The sequence below is a fragment of the Eurosta solidaginis genome, chromosome 1, assembly GCF_040869045.1.
Source record: "Eurosta solidaginis isolate ZX-2024a chromosome 1, ASM4086904v1, whole genome shotgun sequence".
NCBI classification, from domain to species: Eukaryota; Metazoa; Arthropoda; class Insecta; order Diptera; family Tephritidae; genus Eurosta; species Eurosta solidaginis.
In genome coordinates, this window is record NC_090319.1 from 93,232,442 (window position 1) to 93,251,690 (window position 19,249).

Consider the following 19,249-nt stretch of genomic DNA (forward strand, 5'->3'; position numbering starts at 1 on the left):
CTCATTTAATATGTCACAGCATTATTTTTGTTACTATAACTACTATTTTTCTATTGTAATGTGTTTGTAGTTTTGAATAAATTAAAACAATATTGTGCAAATATAATCCAAATACAAATAATCTCGAAATTTATGTCTAACCAAACAAGTTTTATTTGAAGCACATCTGATAGTATTTAATGTTTTCGCAATCTTTTGATCTCAAAACTGAGGAAACTAATGGCTGTACTTAAAATGACTTAAGTTAATGGTTAACAGAAAACATGGAAAACATCAGGTTGGTTTCTTTTATCGTTCTGTGTTCTTTGAAAATTAAAAAAAAAAATTTCGAATCACCCTAATGTAGTTGGGTATAAGATGAAATTCTGACATCATATTCGTGATCAGAGACTTCGAAAACCCTGGCTTTATACAAAATTTTGAATAAAACGGATATATTAATAAAATTGGTCGCCATATTGGATCCGTCATTTTGAATTTTAAAATTCTGATATCAGATTCGAAATTAAAAACCTCGAAACCCCATATATGTATAACAATTTTCATAACAATCGGATAACTCCCCGAGTTTTGGCCAGCAAACAGTGCTCGCCAGACCATAGTGCAATGTAAGGAAAATTTGGAGTTGCTCCGGCCCATAGAGCTGACTGCCAGGGTGCGGTGAGTTAGTTTTCGGAGCAAATTGCGCTTTCTACATTCTCGTTTCTTTTCAACTTTATTATCTTTGTAAGCTAGGCAGATCTATTGTGTTGGGTGCAAATAAAACAAAGATTATTCCACCTTTCAGCTCGGCGTTTCGCCAATTTTCCTTGGCATCTTCAGGAGCGTGACACTGTATTTATTTAATAAAACAAAAAACAACAAAGAACACAATCAGATACATATAAAATTAAAATTTAAAATATTGCAATTAAATATTGTTTGTACAAGAAGTATTTTCTTACTTACAAAATTGGAATTAAACGAAACACATAATTTTCACTAAAACATTTAAACATTTAAAAACATTTTAATATTAAAAAATTGTGTAAAGTTAATTGAAAAGAAAAAATCGATACCACCTACATGCGGTAAACTTGTCATACTAAAAACTAAATTACAAACATAATAGGTACGCGGCGGCGATATTGTCTGTATCTTCTTTTTTGTTTATTGTGTTTCCTCTTTTTTGCAAAATTCTTAGGCTTTCTAAGGTGTAACGCGCTTTTTCTCTCCTTTCGGTGTCTATTATTTTTATGTTTTCAAAATCAGCTGTGTGTTTATTTTCTATTGCATGCTGTGCCAAAGCTGTGCTTTGTTTTTGTTTACGTATATCGCATTCGTGCTCAGCTACCCGCGTGCCGAGCGCCCGCTTTGTGGTCCCAATATACACCTTATTGCAGCTATCTTCTTCATTCCCTTTACATTTAATTTCGTAAACTACATTGCTGCGTTGTTGGAGATCTATGGGTGTTTTTGTTTTTGTAAAGCACGTTGCCAAAGTGCAGTTCGACCTGTATGCTAGTTTAGTGTTTGTGTTTGATGTTTTTGGCAAGTCATGTGTGAAATTTTCTGTGAGCCTAGGAATGTAAGTGACACTGAAGTATCGCTTTGTCTGGTTATTTGTATCTGAAGACTGTGTTTTTTGGGTTATATTTTCTATTTCCATTTGTTTCTGATATATTAAATTTGATATGATATGGTCCGGATAATTATTCTTTTTAAGCGTCAATTTAATTTTCCTAATATTTGTGTCATGAAAACTTTGATGGCTGATAGATAGTATTTTGTCTATAAAGTTCTTCGCCGTATTTATTTTGTATTTGAAAGGCTGTGAAGATATAAAGTTTATGAGGCGCCCAGAAGAGGTTGGTTTCGAGTACCAATCCAATATTAGTTTATTATTGAGCCTGTGTATACGTGTGTCTAGAAAGGGGATGTTGTTGTTTTCTTCTTTTTCGATCGTAAACTTTAGTCGATTATGGTATTTATTTAAAACATCTAATATTGTATTTGTGTATTTTCTTGGGATGATGGCGAAAATATCATCTACATATTTGACTAGGAACTTTATTTGTATGTTGTGTTGTTTTTGTAATTCAATAAAAGTGTGTGAAAGCGCGTCATCCATTATTATATCGGCAATGGTTGGGGAAAGGGGGTTGCCCATAGGCATCCCATATGTTTGTGTATATATGTTGTTGTTGTGCACGAAGTAATTGTTGTCTTTTAAGCAGAACTCTAAAATATTGTGAAACTTGCTCTTAGGTATATTCGTATTTTCCTTTATTTCATCCCATTTTTGCATTATTATTTTGGAGGCCATATTTGTTGGTATATTAGTGAATAACGAGATGACATCAAACGACACTAACAATTCATCATCACGTATAGTTAAATTTTGCAGTCTTTCTTTTAACTCAAACGAGTCTTTAATGTTATATTCGGTGGAAATCAACGACTTGAGAATTGTTCCTATGTATTTGGACAAGTGATAACATGGAACATTGATAGACGAGACAATCGGACGTAAGGGACATTCTGGCTTATGGATTTTTGGCAGTCCATATAAACGAGGTGCTGTAGCTGCTGTGCTAGTTAATTGTTGTTTATCTTTTAGGCTAATGTGTTTTCCTTTAAATAGCTCGAGTATTATATTGTTGTTTTTCCTTTGAAGTGTGGATGTTGGGTCGGCTCTTATCGCTTTATAGGTATTCTTGTCTCCTAGTAGTTTTTCAAATTTCGTGTTGTAGTCCGCTTTATATAGAACGACTGTTTTGTTCCCCTTGTCCGCGTCTGTTACGATTATGTCATCTTTGTGAAGTTTTAGAAAAGCTTTTGTTTTTTTGTAAGTCTCTAGTACAAATTTCTCTACGGAATTATGTTTAATGTTGCGCCTAAATTGAAGAATCCTGCTGCACAATTTGTTTCTTGCTATTTCTTTTTCATTGTCAGTTTCTAATGTTTCAAACACTTGTTCCATTTCTGCTATAGTGTGTATAGGCGAGAAATTATTTTTTGTTGTAGGGACTGTAAATTTTTTACCTAAAGACAACAACCACTTCACATCTTCGGGAAAATCTATGTTTGTAGTGTTGACAAACCATTCGCTGTTAATGTTGATTCCCAGTTTTCGTATTTGCTCGTGCTTGAGTTGGTTAATCTTAGAGGATAGCGTCGCTGCTTTCTGTTCTCCTATCTTTTTGCTGAGAACGTTTTGCTTGACTATAACTGCATTAAATTCTTCCTCATTAAGAGCTTTACGTATTTGTTGTTGAGTGTGGTATATTGTATCTTTGGTGGTTTTTATGTTCATATTTGTTTGTGTAATCTCAATGTTAAGTATTTTTAAGAAGAAATTGTGTTTTGTTTTTTCTATTTGTTGTGTTATTTTACCTGACGTTGTGTCAACTATTATACTATTTAATGTGTTGGATAGATGTTTGGGAATAAGCGCGTACCTTTTGCATTCTAACAACGCTCCTGAAGATGCCAAGGAAAATTGGCGAAACGTCGAGCTGAAAGGTGGAATAATCTTTGTTTTATTTGCACCCAACACAATAGATCTGCCTAGCTTAAAATATACATAAATATTATTCAAACAGATCGGAAGAAAATTATATATATTATTCACGGGAAGCCTGCCGGTAATAATAAAAATTCTGTATTACATCATAATTTACAACAACAATAAAGAACAACATAGCCGAACCATGAAGAACTACTACAACCACATGAAATATAAATATGGTGAACATATTTGTATGAATCTTAAGCATTTTAGTAAACAGAAAATTAAGCTTTCGAAACAAACAGAAACTCTTAAATTTTTGTTAGAATGCAAAAGGTACGCGCTTATTCCCAAACATCTATCCAACACATTAAATAGTATAATAGTTGACACAACGTCAGGTAAAATAACACAACAAATAGAAAAAACAAAACACAATTTCTTCTTAAAAATACTTAACATTGAGATTACACAAACAAATATGAACATAAAAACCACCAAAGATACAATATACCACACTCAACAACAAATACGTAAAGCTCTTAATGAGGAAGAATTTAATGCAGTTATAGTCAAGCAAAACGTTCTCAGCAAAAAGATAGGAGAACAGAAAGCAGCGACGCTATCCTCTAAGATTAACCAACTCAAGCACGAGCAAATACGAAAACTGGGAATCAACATTAACAGCGAATGGTTTGTCAACACTACAAACATAGATTTTCCCGAAGATGTGAAGTGGTTGTTGTCTTTAGGTAAAAAATTTACAGTCCCTACAACAAAAAATAATTTCTCGCCTATACACACTATAGCAGAAATGGAACAAGTGTTTGAAACATTAGAAACTGACAATGAAAAAGAAATAGCAAGAAACAAATTGTGCAGCAGGATTCTTCAATTTAGGCGCAACATTAAACATAATTCCGTAGAGAAATTTGTACTAGAGACTTACAAAAAAACAAAAGCTTTTCTAAAACTTCACAAAGATGACATAATCGTAACAGACGCGGACAAGGGGAACAAAACAGTCGTTCTATATAAAGCGGACTACAACACGAAAATTGAAAAACTACTAGGAGACAAGAATACCTATAAAGCGATAAGAGCCGACCCAACATCCACACTTCAAAGGAAAAACAACAATATAATACTCGAGCTATTCAAAGGAAAACACATTAGCCTAAAAGATAAACAACAATTAACTAGCACAGCAGCTACAGCACCTCGTTTATATGGACTGCCAAAAATCCATAAGCCAGAATGTCCCTTACGTCCGATTGTCTCGTCTATCAATGTTCCATGTTATCACTTGTCCAAATACATAGGAACAATTCTCAAGTCGTTGATTTCCACCGAATATAACATTAAAGACTCGTTTGAGTTAAAAGAAAGACTGCAAAATTTAACTATACGTGATGATGAATTGTTAGTGTCGTTTGATGTCGTCTCGTTATTCACTAATATACCAACAAATATGGCCTCCAAAATAATAATGCAAAAATGGGATGAAATAAAGGAAAATACGAATATACCTAAGAGCAAGTTTCACAATATTTTAGAGTTCTGCTTAAAAGACAACAATTACTTCGTGCACAACAACAACATATATACACAAACATATGGGATGCCTATGGGCAACCCCCTTTCCCCAACCATTGCCGATATAATAATGGATGACGCGCTTTCACACACTTTTATTGAATTACAAAAACAACACAACATACAAATAAAGTTCCTAGTCAAATATGTAGATGATATTTTCGCCATCATCCCAAGAAAATACACAAATACAATATTAGATGTTTTAAATAAATACCATAATCGACTAAAGTTTACGATCGAAAAAGAAGAAAACAACAACATCCCCTTTCTAGACACACGTATACACAGGCTCAATAATAAACTAATATTGGATTGGTACTCGAAACCAACCTCTTCTGGGCGCCTCATAAACTTTATATCTTCACAGCCTTTCAAATACAAAATAAATACGGCGAAGAACTTTATAGACAAAATACTATCTATCAGCCATCAAAGTTTTCATGACACAAATATTAGGAAAATTAAATTGACGCTTAAAAAGAATAATTATCCGGACCATATCATATCAAATTTAATATATCAGAAACAAATGGAATTAGAAAATATAACCCAAAAAACACAGTCTTCAGATACAAATAACCAGACAAAGCGATACTTCAGTGTCACTTACATTCCTAGGCTCACAGAAAATTTCACACATGACTTGCCAAAAACATCAAACACAAACAATAAACTAGCATACAGGTCGAACTGCACTTTGGCAACGTGCTTTACAAAAACAAAAACACCCATAGATCTCCAACAACGCAGCAATGTAGTTTACGAAATTAAATGTAAAGGGAATGAAGAAGATAGCTGCAATAAGGTGTATATTGGGACCACAAAGCGGGCGCTCGGCACGCGGGTAGCTGAGCACGAATCCGATATACGTAAACAAAAACAAAGCACAGCTTTGGCACAGCATGCAATAGAAAATAAACACACAGCTGATTTTGAAAACATAAAAATAATAGACACCGAAAGGAGAGAAAAAGCGCGTTACACCTTAGAAAGCCTAAGAATTTTGCAAAAAAGAGGAAACACAATAAACAAAAAAGAAGATACAGACAATATCGCCGCCGCGTACCTATTATGTTTGTAATTTAGTTTTTAGTATGACAAGTTTACCGCATGTAGGTGGTATCGATTTTTTCTTTTCAATTAACTTTACACAATTTTTTAATATTAAAATGTTTTTAAATGTTTAAATGTTTTAGTGAAAATTATGTGTTTCGTTTAATTCCAATTTTGTAAGTAAGAAAATACTTCTTGTACAAACAATATTTAATTGCAATATTTTAAATTTTAATTCTATATGTATCTGATTGTGTTCTTTGTTGTTTTTTGTTTTATTAAATAAATACAGTGTCACGCTCCTGAAGATGCCAAGGAAAATTGGCGAAACGTCGAGCTGAAAGGTGGAATAATCTTTGTTTTATTTGCACCCAACACAATAGATCTGCCTAGCTTAAAATATACATAAATATTATTCAAACAGATCGGAAGAAAATTATATTTATTATCTTTGTTTTTTACATTTAAATTTCTCTCTCTTCTTAATCATGGCGGAACGATACAAGATGGCAGCAAGGGACAGCTGATTATAAGCTTTTTTTTATTTGATTTCATACATCAACTTCAGGCACAGTATTTTCAATTTGTCTTCCCTTCTCACTTTTTAATTTTCTCTTGTACTAAGCTGAAAGAAAAAAGCTGGCAAAATCCATCGAATTACCTGTCAATTATACCGAAATTTCTGTCAATTGTAATTCATTTAACAGTCAATTCAACAAAAAAAAATAATTATCTTAAGAATTCCATTATTCTCTTTACTTAAAAAGTATTACTGTAAATCTAAAAATACTAATGAAAACAGTTAAAATAACGGATTTTCGTTAGCATTAGATTTGTTGAAATTACCAATGAAATCAGCTCTTTATAACAGAAAAATCAGTTAGAGTGATTAGGAGACTTTCATTTTTGCAGTAACAGTATACTAACTTGAGACCAATAGTTTCTCTTCTATTGAAATGACTTAACAAATTTGTTCTCTTGACAAAAACACGGTTGCATTAATCATAATGAGATCAATTTTCACGTAAGTCTGTTAATTCAACAACAACAAACCCGGTTTGTTGATATTGCGTAATTTTTTCGGTATACTTTTACTTCTCCCCTATACTTTTAATTTTTTTGAAGTCTCCTTCTTGTTTTTACTCTTGTCCTTTATGGTTTTTTTTCTTATCAATCTCTTTTCTGATTTGCTTTCATTCTTTTTTTCTTTCCTGAATTCACTATTATCACTACATCATTATGATCGCCTAAATAGTCATTAATCTTCTGACACTTCTTCCTTTTGATATTTTCATATTTTCTTTTAATTTTGTTATATTTTTTTTTATTATGGTTATCGTTTAGAGTTATTTTACTTTTCGCTCTATCTCCTGCTATAATTTTTCTCTAATTCCCCTTTTTTGATTTTTTCTACCTTTTTATCACAATCACTATGATTTATCTTATGCTACTCCCTCTGGGTTACCTTTTCCTCTCTTTCCTACATCTTCTCCATTATCTTCACCTTCTCCTTTTATTGCTACCTTCTTTATTCATCCTCCTTTTCTTAAATGTTTGAGCTTTAATCAGTTTCTTTTCTTGGTATCCCTTATCTCTCTCTTCCTCCTCCTACTATATCTTCCTTTTTATCGCTATACCTCTCTCTTCTTTCATTCTCTCTTTCTTAAGTTTTGAGCTTTAAGCAGTTTCTTCTCTGTGTTTACTTTTCCTCTCTCTTCTTTCCCCCTCTTCCATCCTCTCTTTCTTAAGTTTTTGAGCTTTAAGCAGTTTCTTTTCTGGGTTTCCTTTTTCTCTCTCTTCCTCTTCCTGTTATATCTTCTGTTTCTATTGCCATACATTACTCTTTTTCATCCTCTCTTTCGAAATATTTGAGCTTTGAGCAGTTTCTTTCGCGTTTCTTTTCAACTGCCCTATATCTATCCCTTGCCAATATAATTCATTATAAGACATGTTTCATCGAATTAACCCATAGTGCGCCGCAGAAAACTGAAGTTCGCCGCATGAACCCATAAAAAGCATAAATAATTGTTTTTCTCTTTATTTATTTTTCTTTTTACCTCTACAGCAATGGATTGGTCAAATAAATATTTGTATGTGAAGGTTTATGTATTACGTGCTCCGGCTGCCTGCTGCTTTTATAGAAGCAATAAAAATTGAATTCCTTTCAAATTTATTCAAAGGAAGGAATAATTAAATTTTTATTATTTTTTATTATTATTATTATTTATTATTATTTATTAATTTTTATTATTATTATTTTTTTTCACAGGAAAAGTTTTTTGTTCGCAGGTTATAAATGAAATATTTATATTTGTTTCAATATTTTTATTAAATATATTCAGCGCGACCTTTGAGATTGGCGTGTGCCTCCAAGGCTTGGAATATGGTGAAAGTCACATTGGTTCCAAAGACAGCAAAGGCTGTATCGTCGCTCCCGAAGACATTAGACCAATCACTCTCTCTCATTGCTATTAAAAACACTGGAACGCCTAATTGATCTTCGCTTAAAAAAGCTATTTTATATACAGGTCTACAGAAAGGGCTAGCTGTTCGGTTAGATTGTACAGGGCGCTTTTCGAGGGAGTTTTTTCCTATGATCTGCCAACGGCTATCAAAAGCGTGCGAAGGAGGTGAACTAAGGCCTGCAGGGTAAGCACTGCAAAGTAGCGTATCTTGTTTACCTGATTGGGTAGCATAAATTCTGCTGAATATCTGTCTCCGAGCTATCGACACAGCAGAGTTTGTGTACACAGTCAAAATAATGACAAAGATACAGGGAATGGCGCTGATTGTGGGAACTTCGTATAATGCCTGCACTAAAATTAAATGCAGTCTGGGCTGCAATATTCAATGCAGTCTAATGTTCTATACACCTTTGACTTCGTCCCTAACCCGACAGGATACTGTACCCCGGCAGCAGCTTCATTACTAATTTTACCTCTAGAGGGGAATGGAATGGAAAATAAATATGAAGCGCCAATTTGGTGAACATTTTTACAAATGGATAGTAGCTGGAGAGATTAGACTACCCGTTCCCGCTAGCGTATTTGATGTCAAGGTAACGGTATTAGAGGTACGGTCTTTGGGATGCTACGTAGCACTTTAACTGTTAGGAAATTTTAATATTTATTCGGAGAGTAAGACGGAAATTGAAGAGCTAAACTCAGCGGCAATGAATCCGAGTGCTGTTAGTTATTTCTTAACCTTTAATCTAGTTAACTGGCATCTCAGGCAATACCTACGCGAATAGATTTACCCAAGCGGATATTTGCGAAGTGATCGTGATTGCCAATAGTGAGTTAGTAGCTCCATTGGCCATTGCTTATCTACTCGTAGCCAGGAGACCTCAAAGATTATCGTTCTCAGCTGACATCATCACTTGCCAACTGCCGAGGTCCTTTTGGCGATTGCTGACGCCTACCGCTTGTTCAAACCGTAAGGGCTTAATAAGGCTCATTGGGAGGCGTTACATAAAGTCAAAGTATGACTACTTCAGATGGCCAAAAATTATACCAACGATATTGACATGGTGACCATCCTGCTTGTCCGGAATGGGTATAAAGTCAACTTTTTTTCTCGAGGAGCCATAAGGGAAATTATTTTGTTTCACAGCTCTATGTAATAAAATTTAAAAGGATTGTTGATTTACAGCTACGTTTTAGTGCTTTCGCTTGAAATTTGTACAGCAAATGAAAATAATTTTTTTTTTTTTATTTAAAATTTTCGCATATTTTGGTCATAGGCCAATTGTTCTTGAGGTGATTTAAGGTGGTCATAAGCGGTCGATGATATTACGTCACCCCACCGACTCATTAGGTAGGACAATCCAGAATTGTAACAAAAGGAACGAGGTGTCGTATAGGAAAGATGATAGGGGTATTCGAGTTCCTTTAGTTTAGGTTGAACTGGGCGGTCAGTGGGGATCTGACATAGGCCGAATAAGTCTATAGTGTTACCAGGAGTTTGTTTTATGACCAAACTAAACAGTTCTATCAATAACTAGGACCTATGGTATATAAAATTTGCTTTTTCTAGACCTGACAACTGCGTCACTCCTAATAGCTGGAGGCTAAACCTGGCAAGCGCAAAGTTCGAGCACAAAACGTGACCGATAATTTGCCCCTTAAAACCGCACTTCCTACATCTGCCATCACTGACCAAGCCTAATTTTAAGGCATGTGATGCCTGAAGGCAGTGTCCTTTCAAAATACCCGCCATGAGTCTGCAGTCCTCTCTTTTTAAAGATAGGAGTAACTTTGTTTATCTTAGGTTGTAAGAGCTACATATGGTATTCGACACTTTACAGCCCCACGATTGGGCTCACGCCTTTCCCGCTTGGTCGATCATGTGCACCTCTCACCTTTTCTTGATCTCGCCCAATCTATTTGGGACGTCGGCGGAGAAAGCTTCGAGGGATGTGACCTTTTTAGCTAACTCATCCGCTTTTTTATTCCCATCTGTGCTTCTCCTTATCCCGATTTTTATTTTTTTTTTTTGCTTGCACTCTAACAAACTTTTAGATGCTGTGCTATGCGAGTTTAAAGCCTAAATTGCTGCTTCGCTGTCAATGTAAAAGTTGACGCGGCTGAAGTTTAAGCTATTTGAGCACCCTCCGCCGTTCGAGCACCTTGCGCCAACCATCCACCTCTATTGTGGCTCCAGGAGCGCCTTCGAAACGCAAATATGGAATCAGGTTTTCCCTTCGAGTTCCTTATGAGATGGTCATGTTATGCCAAAGGTTGAAGAGGTTCCGGGCCTATCGATACTCGTGTTTGGTGCCAGATGAATGGTGAGACCTCAACTAAGTAGTTGAGAGAGACAGGCGGAGGAAGACTTTATCTCCCTTAGTGCTCCCGGTTGGAGTCCGCTTTCGTTAAGCTGGGAATACATTGTTGGAAGCCAGTGCCACCACCTCTTAAATAAAGCAGCGGCCACCCAACTTAAGCTAACCTAAACTATCACGATCAAGCGCTCGTTTTAGTCCTGTAACATCCTCCTCAAGTATAAAAATGCAATGCGACTTTGCTATGCTCTCAGCACAGTTGGGTATACAAATGAGCAAAACAAAAATCTAACCAGAAATCATAAGTGATGTGAGGTGCAAGTAATTTGTTCAATAAGTTGAAATGTGGACATTCATAAGCCATGGATGCCAAAAAGTGGAGATTAAAATGCCAGCAATCTCAATTGGGTACACACACAATCAAAATAACGCATAGCATTTCCATGGAAATATATGTATATATGTATGTGTAGAGAGTATTTCTATGAAACATGAATATTTGTTTTCATTATCAAGTCGAGCGGTTGGTTGAATGTGCGAAGGTGGGAGTGTGCATGCCCTTGTGGTTTGTATGTATGTATGAATTATACTAAATGCATAAACGACATAATAATTACGTTCTCACACTCTTAGTGGTATAACACATAAATGCATATATATCGTATATTTTGAGCCCCAAACCGAGTACTCCCCCCATTGTTTATCGTCGGGATCCTGCTGTTTGCATAGCCGACTAAATATTGCAGTTGAATGCCAGAGTTTTATGCGTTTGATTAAAAAAAAATCGAAAGGAAAAACAGCTCACTTTGCATGTGATGGGTTGTTGTTGTTGCTGTTGCTGTTGTTGCTATGTGAAACCGCAATACACTCACATGCTTAGTTATAAGCCCACTCACACTAATACGCTCAACTTTAGTTCACATAATTAACTAGTTAAACGATATTGGCAGTCTAACAAATTGCCGTAAAAGCTTCTTGGTTCCGCCATCTGGTGCCAGCTGAAAACACCAAGGCAACTCATATCGTTTGTCTTACAACAAATTGAGGACCTCCGTTCTTTGCTTCCTTAGGCATTTTTTAGGAAGTAGTATTTTCCTTCATTTGAATACTTTTGCTCAGAGGACGAAGGAGATGTAAAAAGATGGTGGGAAGGATTAAGAGAGGAAAGAGGAAGAGAAACCGAAGAGTTTGATGAAAGGGAAGCGCAATAGGAAAATTAAAGGAAAAAGAGTGGTGAAGAAAGGGAGAGGGAAAAAGAGTGGAAGAAAGACAAGAGGGATGTTGGGAGAGGGGAGGACAAGGAACAGGAGAGAAGAAGAGGAATAAAGATGTTAGGTAAAAGCGAAAAATGTATGAGAAAGTAAGTCCGAAGGCTAGTAAAAAAGAAAGGGAGAAGTAAACAAGAAAGAGACGGAGATGAAAACAGTAGAGAACAAAGGAAAGGGGCAGCAAACCGTAGAGCAGAAGAAAGAGTCAGAGAGAAAGGTGAAGCGGTTAAGAAAGGCACGAAATTTGAAAGGGAGAATGAATGTGAGAGGTGCAGTAACTCGGGGGACTTGTAGAAGGGCACAGAAAGGGAACGGACTCTAATTTTTAGAAGGTAGAAGAAAACGGACACAAAGAGTGGACGTAAAGGAGAAGTAAAATAAAAATTTATAAAAAAAGTAGCCGTAAGAGCAAAAATAAGAGTAAAGAGGTATTAGAGAGAGAAGAGGTAGTTAGAGAGAGACTAGGTTGCTATTATTATTATTAGGATTCGATTCGAAGTGGCGCACCCTATTAGATCTATAATGCCTAGCCGATGTAGTTAAAGAATATAAAATTATAGAGAGAGAGGTAGTTAGGGGATATGCAGACTATCAATGCTTAGCATTACGGCAGCCCTGAAAACAACGCCAACAACTGTACTGTATGCCATTCTGCACATTCCACCTGTAGACCTGGTGGCAAAGAACATAGCGTTAACAACTGCAACCAGGCTCGGTGCCTCGGGACAACTTGAGCGCCTACCATACGGGCATAGTAGTATAGCGTTATCAATCACAATACGAACAGACCTATCTGCTCTTCGAGGGAGATCTTAAGGCCACAATAGAGGTGGACGGTTGGCGCAAGAGTGCTCAAATAACGGACGAGGCGATATCTGTGTACACAGATGGTTCCAAAGTAGAGGAAGTAGTGGGGTATGCGGTATACTATAGTCGCATAGCACAGCATCTAAATGCGTGTTAGAGTGTAAGTAGTGCCTGGAGAGAATCGGGACAGGGAGAAGCATACATATATATTGGGTCCCAGGGCATATGGGATACATGATCGACTAAGCGGGAAAATCGTGGGTTCAAGCACGGGGCTGTAAAGTGGCGAAGATTATGTGTAGGTCTTACAATCTTAGACTAACAAATTTGCTTCTATCATTAAAAAGAGAGGACTATAGACTCATGACGGGTATTCTGACTGGACACTGCCTTCTGGCGCCACATGCCTTTAAATTAGGCTTGGTCAGTGATAGCAGATGTAGGAAGTGCGGGCTGGAGGAGGAAACGATCGAGCACGTTCTGTGCTCATGCCCTGCGCTTGCCAGGCTAAGACTCCAGCTATTAGGAGTGATACAGCTGTCAGATTTAGAAGCAGCAAGTGGCTTAAGTCCTAGGAAGCTTTTAGTATTTTCCAAGAGGATGGAGTTATTTCTAACATAGGTACTGGTTTTTGACAGGGTTTTTCAGTTTGGTCGTTGAAACAAACTTCTGGTAACACTACGGACTCATTCAGTCCATGTGAGGTCCTCATGGGCCGGCCAGTTCAACCTAACCTAGGGAAAAAAAATGAAGCTGACCATCGTGATTTGTAAGTAGCGTCTTCGCCTGCCGAAACACCTGGGTTCAAGTCCGGGAACAAAAAAACTTTAAAATATAAAAAAGTTTTTTCTAAACGGTGTCGCTTCTTGGCAGTGGTTTGGCACACACTCCGGGCGTATTTCAGCCATGAAAAGCTTCATTAATCTGTTTCGCAAATTCCGTTTGGAGTCGGCATGAAACATACAGATCTTCTTTCTCCAAGTTGAACGAAAACGTTGACAAAAAGTAGAATGACGTAATTCGAAAGACAAGTTCCCAATAAATTTCTTCGATGGTAAATCGCGCCATGCTATTATAATTATAAGTTGGACTAGACACGCCACTGGCACAATAAGTTCAAACGAGAAGAGCTAACACACCAAGTCTAGAAGAGGCGTCCATAATATGATACCATGAGTACTGACTCAGGAGGTGTCCCTGCTTCCAAGACTGGAAAGAAGTCTAATAATATTTCTAATGAGTTCTTAACTGCTCTTTGTATGTGCTAAGCAATGATTTTTGACACAGTTGTTGGAACGAGAAGCAGATATTAAGTTTTGAGTATTATTTCTGCAGATGTCCTGTCCCGCCCAAAACAAATCTTCATTTATATGTATCTTCTGTGGGTGTATTTGTTTGTGTATGAAATCGAGGGGATTTGAAAATGCTAGAGATCCACAACTTGGTCTGTTTTCTTTCCGGGTAGTGGATCAGGGGCCGACCAAATGTGATTGGTACAGAGATACTTCTTTGCATAGCTCAATATTTGAGATTTTCTTTTCGCGAAGTGGACCAGTGGTCGACCTATTCAAACTGAAAGACTCTTTCAGAGTGAATGAAAAGAAGCCGAGATTTCTTTTTGAAAAATACCCTGATCGAAGACTTGGCTGGAACATATGTATGTATGTATATACTCCAATGGTATTAAAACATCTCACAAACCCTTTTCAATTTGAGTGCGACTATGATTATGTAATAGAGTGTATAAAAAATTTACAAAAAGATGCAAGGACTAACGGGAATTGTAACATATTGACTTACAACTACTCTCATAGCTTTGGTATTTTTGCATGAAAAATTGCGTTCATCGATTTCAGCTCATCCTCAAACAAGACTTTTAGCCCTGAATAAAAAATGATTTCTTGTTTTTGTTTTGCTTTTTACTGTTGCTGCTTTGTGGCGACGCAAGAGTATTTCTGTGTCACACAGTTTTTGGAAGAAATTTAAAATTGAAGCATGGCACTTGGTTGGTTTGGATTGGTTGCCCATATAAAATGAAATTGGGTCATCGATATTACTTACTTAAAAAATCATAATAAAAAACATTGAATAGATTGGAATTGACAAGCAGCTGAAGTCTGCAGGGAATTTTCTTCCGATTAAAGTGCAGTGGCTCTTAAACGGAGGTCATAATTGCCCTTGAGATCCGTGCATTTAAGTTAAAATCTGGACTAACTAGCTAAGGTAGCATTTTAGCTTCAGATAGGGCAGTGAATGCATTGTCAGACACCTAATATTGTGAACTACTAAAAGGCATTTCAAATTGTACAATCCTAATCCACCGATTTTATCCAAGGGATCACTTTCGTAGTGTTTGGAAGAAATGTCGTAGAATCCGTGAGTCAAGTGAGGCGGTCGCTTCGGAGCACCAAATTTCAGTTTACCTCAGATCTCTTATTTATTACAAAAAATTGTGTTATTAGGATGACTTAAATTGCTCTGAATAGATATAAACCGACTACTGCGTTTCTTAAAAGCCCTGGTTTGAAATTTGTTTGAAGAATTTAGTTTTGCGATGAACGAGGACAAAAAGAAAATTTGGTGCGATCTCAACGTTATTTTCGTAGAAGGGAAAAATGCTGTGGGACGGGTAGTAGCCGTGGGAGTGAGATGATTTGGAATTTGGAGTGGGAATGGGAAAGCGAGTGGGAGAGTATTGACAGGCGGAGTGGGAGTGATATTGGTAGTGGTGGTAGTTGAAGAGGTGGGAGTAATGGTATTGGTATTGTTAGTGGTAGAGGAAATTGTAGTGAAAATGGTAGTGGTAGTGGTAGTGGTAGAGATGGGGGTAGTGGTATTGTTATTGGTAGTGGTTGGAAACGGTAGTGGAATTGGTAATGGCAGTGGTAGTGGTGGCATTGAGGGTAGCGATAGTTATAGTGATAGTGCTAGTGGTCGAGATAGTGGCAGTGATATTGGCAGTGGTCAGTGTTCTAGTAGTAGTGGCGGTTGTGGGAATGGCCTCAGTAGTGGTCGTAGTACTGGTTGTGGTAGTGGTTGTACTAGTGAGAGTGATAAAGGTAGTGGTAGTGGTATTGGTATCCGTAGCGGTACTGGTAGTGGTAGGGCTGTAAATAGTGATAGTGGTAGTATGGTCGTAGTTGCAGTCAGAGAACTGCAAAAATCACAATTTTCTTGATTTAATCAAACACTAAAACTTGCATTCACATTCAATCATGCGAATAACCTCATAATTGAATAAACTCATAATTGAATAAACTCAGCATCTGTCTTTACTAGACTCCGTTAGCATGATTGCGATCGAATGACCGAACAGATTTTGCGTACGATTGTACTGATCAAATGAAGGCAAGCGGAGAATAAAATCAAAGTACGAGAATTAGTATCGTTTAGTTCGGCAAACAAACAGAATCGTAAGCAATGTTTATATGTATGTTTATAAATATTCAGACGCATGGAGTTTTCATGTTTGCCTTTTCATTCCGATGAATGTAATCGCTGTTGAGGCAAACGAGCAAACGCCTGAATTGATTATATTCACGCATGCAATGAGTTGGTTGATTTTAAATCAATGTCGATTATGTTCGTTTAAGCAAGTCGGATCTTTGAACACGATCATGTTGCCGAATGTAATCGAACGTTGTTGTGCTCGATTTTTGCTGTTCTCTGGTTGCAGTGATGGTAGGGTTAGTATGGGTGGTAGTAGAAATGGTTGTGGTGGTCGTGGTAGTTTTGGTGGTAATGGTAGTGGTAGTGGTATTGTTAGTGGGCGTGAGAATGGGAATGAGTATCGGCCGTGGTACTAAGAGAGAGAGGTGGAAAGGTAAAATAAAAGTTTGAGAAGGGGAGAAGGAGGGAATGAAAGGTCAGGAACAAAAAGAACAAATGAAAGTTTTAGAGAAGAAGACTAGAGAAAGGACACTTTTTAAAGAGTGAGGGTGATAGTTGGAGCAGAAATGGGATTAAAAGGGGAATGCAAATGAGTGTAGGAATAGGATTGGAAGTCGGAGTGATACTGTGAAAGTGGGAGGCAGAAAGTGAAAGAAATGGGATAGAAACATAGATTGAATTAAATTACAGGAACGGGAAAGGGATGTTTAAATGGAAGAGAAAGGGGAAGAGAGTGATAAGGATGAATGAAGGACAATTTTTTTTTGAATATGCGCAGCTCAATTTTAACAGTTATGCAAATCAGCAAAAAAAATTCCAAAAACATGTTTACTCTTATTTGAAAAATTGCGGTGTTAAATTATTTTGTGTAACAATTTATAAAATCGTTAGATTTGTGTTAATGTAATTTATATGCGAGTCCTGATGAGTCTTTTTGGAGTTATTTGTCTGTGAGCGGTTATTATTTATCCAAAATTAATGACAACTTTTTGTTACCATTAATATTTTATCTGCATCTCATGCTTTCGCCATTATGGGTTCTGTGTTACGCATTTTGGTGATAAATAACAGAAAAAGAACGCGACCATTACAAAAAAAATTTAAACAAAGCAGTGTAACAATCCCCACTTAGAACGCCCTCAGCATTTTTTCATTAACACCATTTTTTATTTGTGCTTCTTTTAGCGCTCTTATTTAAATGAATGCACACATGCACACATATATACACACACAAACTCACATTTATTACCAACCACAAGGAGTTACTCACCGTTTGAATGCCTTCTCCAATATTTGCTTCTCATTGACAGAGCTGGCTGCTAAAATAACTGTTTCCGGTTCGCTAGATTTGCCGCCACGTCGCATGCCACCGATAGCTGCTGTACTTTTGCTCACAATCGCACTAGCACTGGCGCTCCCAACACTCGTCACTTTGCGCGCTGCACTTTCTTCTACAACAACATTACCGTCGTCTCTTGTGCGCCGCAGCACATTTTGTTGTTGGTATGTTGTGGCTGGCACAGCTTCCTGCTGCTGTTTATTCAACATATCATTTCCTTTTGCAGCAATACTGGAGTACAGCGCTAATATTACACCACCTACACTTTGTGTAGTTTCGTTATCTTTTAGTTGCTTTTGTGGTTTGCTTTGTTTTTGTTGCTTATCATCTATTCTTCTTGCTTCTATTGGGTACTTATGTGAATAATATTTTTTTTCTTCTTCATGGTGTTGCACGTGCTGTGATGTTGGCCCTTTTTGCAATGCTGCATCACTTGTGCTACTCCCCGCCGATTTAAGTGTGCTTTGCAGTTTGTATGTGGTGCTGTGCAATATCAATCCAATGAAGAACATATAAAATAGTATGGCACAAATGGTGGACCAACGTAACCAACGGAATGTCTTGCTGAGTTTGCTGACAAGCGGTGACATGGTCAACTTGGTTGTGGTGTTTATGTTGTTGTTGTTTTTGTTTTTGGTGTTTATAGTGGTTAGCCGCAATGATTGCTTGCTTGATAGTTAGCTGTTGATGAGGGATGCCGTATTGCAGTGGTGCAGCTTTGACGCATTGGGGATAGGTTGTGCAACTGGTGTGGTTGCTGTTGTTGTTGTTGTGGTTTAAGAGTTGATTTTTGGTTGTTTGATTATTATTATTTTTTAACTTCTTTCTTTTGTATTCACATTTAGTATTATAAAATGCTCCTCTGTCGTAAGTGGGCACAGCTGGCTTATTTCTTGTTGTTTGTTTGTTTTTTTTTTTGTCTTTTTACAAATTGTTTTTTGACCCTCGATGCTTCAACAACGCTGTTGCTTGAGTCTGCTTGTTTTTCATTATTGTTTTTTTTTGTTTTGTATTTTGTCGCCAAGTTACACTGGTTTTCGTTAAACACTCATATAACCGTTAGTATTTTTTGTTGTTGTTTTAGCTTTTTATAACTGTATTGCTTGATTATTTGTTGGGCGTAAAAAGATGTTGCTGCGCTAAAAAAAAACTACATAGATCATGAAAACTTCTTTAGCAATAAAAAGTGAAATAAAAACAACAAAAAGCACACTGTATAGCCTGCACTACAGTGCACCGCACTAAGCACAACAAAAGTTCACCAGTCTTGCCAACACTGGAGCGCTGTTTTTTTGTGCGCTATTTTGTTGCGCTCTTATGGAGATCTGCTTCAACACTTTTTTTCTTTTTTATGGTGATGATTTATTGTTTTTGTAAGCGAAGTATGTCTAGTTTTTGTAACCTCATGTTCGTGTTTCAGCATAGTCGCAAGTACTGTTAATATTTTTAGTCTCTGGTGATTTACAGTTTGCTGTTTTTGCTTTAATTTTGCCTGCTTAAAAAGAAGTGTTGTTGTTTTT

At 36.7% G+C, this 19,249-nt stretch overlaps 1 protein-coding gene across 12 annotated transcripts in view; it reads right to left on the reverse strand.

Moving 5' to 3' along the window:
- myd (mayday) overlaps nt 1-19,249 on the reverse strand; it is a 438,878-nt gene that overhangs the window by 23,769 nt on the left and 395,860 nt on the right. For 9 of the 12 annotated variants that reach the window (XM_067759145.1, XM_067759151.1, XM_067759150.1 and 6 more), the window contains one exon: nt 17,661-18,868. In XM_067759145.1, the coding sequence (XP_067615246.1) occupies nt 17,661-18,319 (659 nt within the window). In that variant the 5' untranslated portion in view covers nt 18,320-18,868. The remainder of the gene's footprint in view (nt 1-17,660; nt 18,869-19,249) is intronic. The other 3 variants (XM_067759153.1, XM_067759152.1, XM_067759144.1) reach the window with 2 other exon arrangements.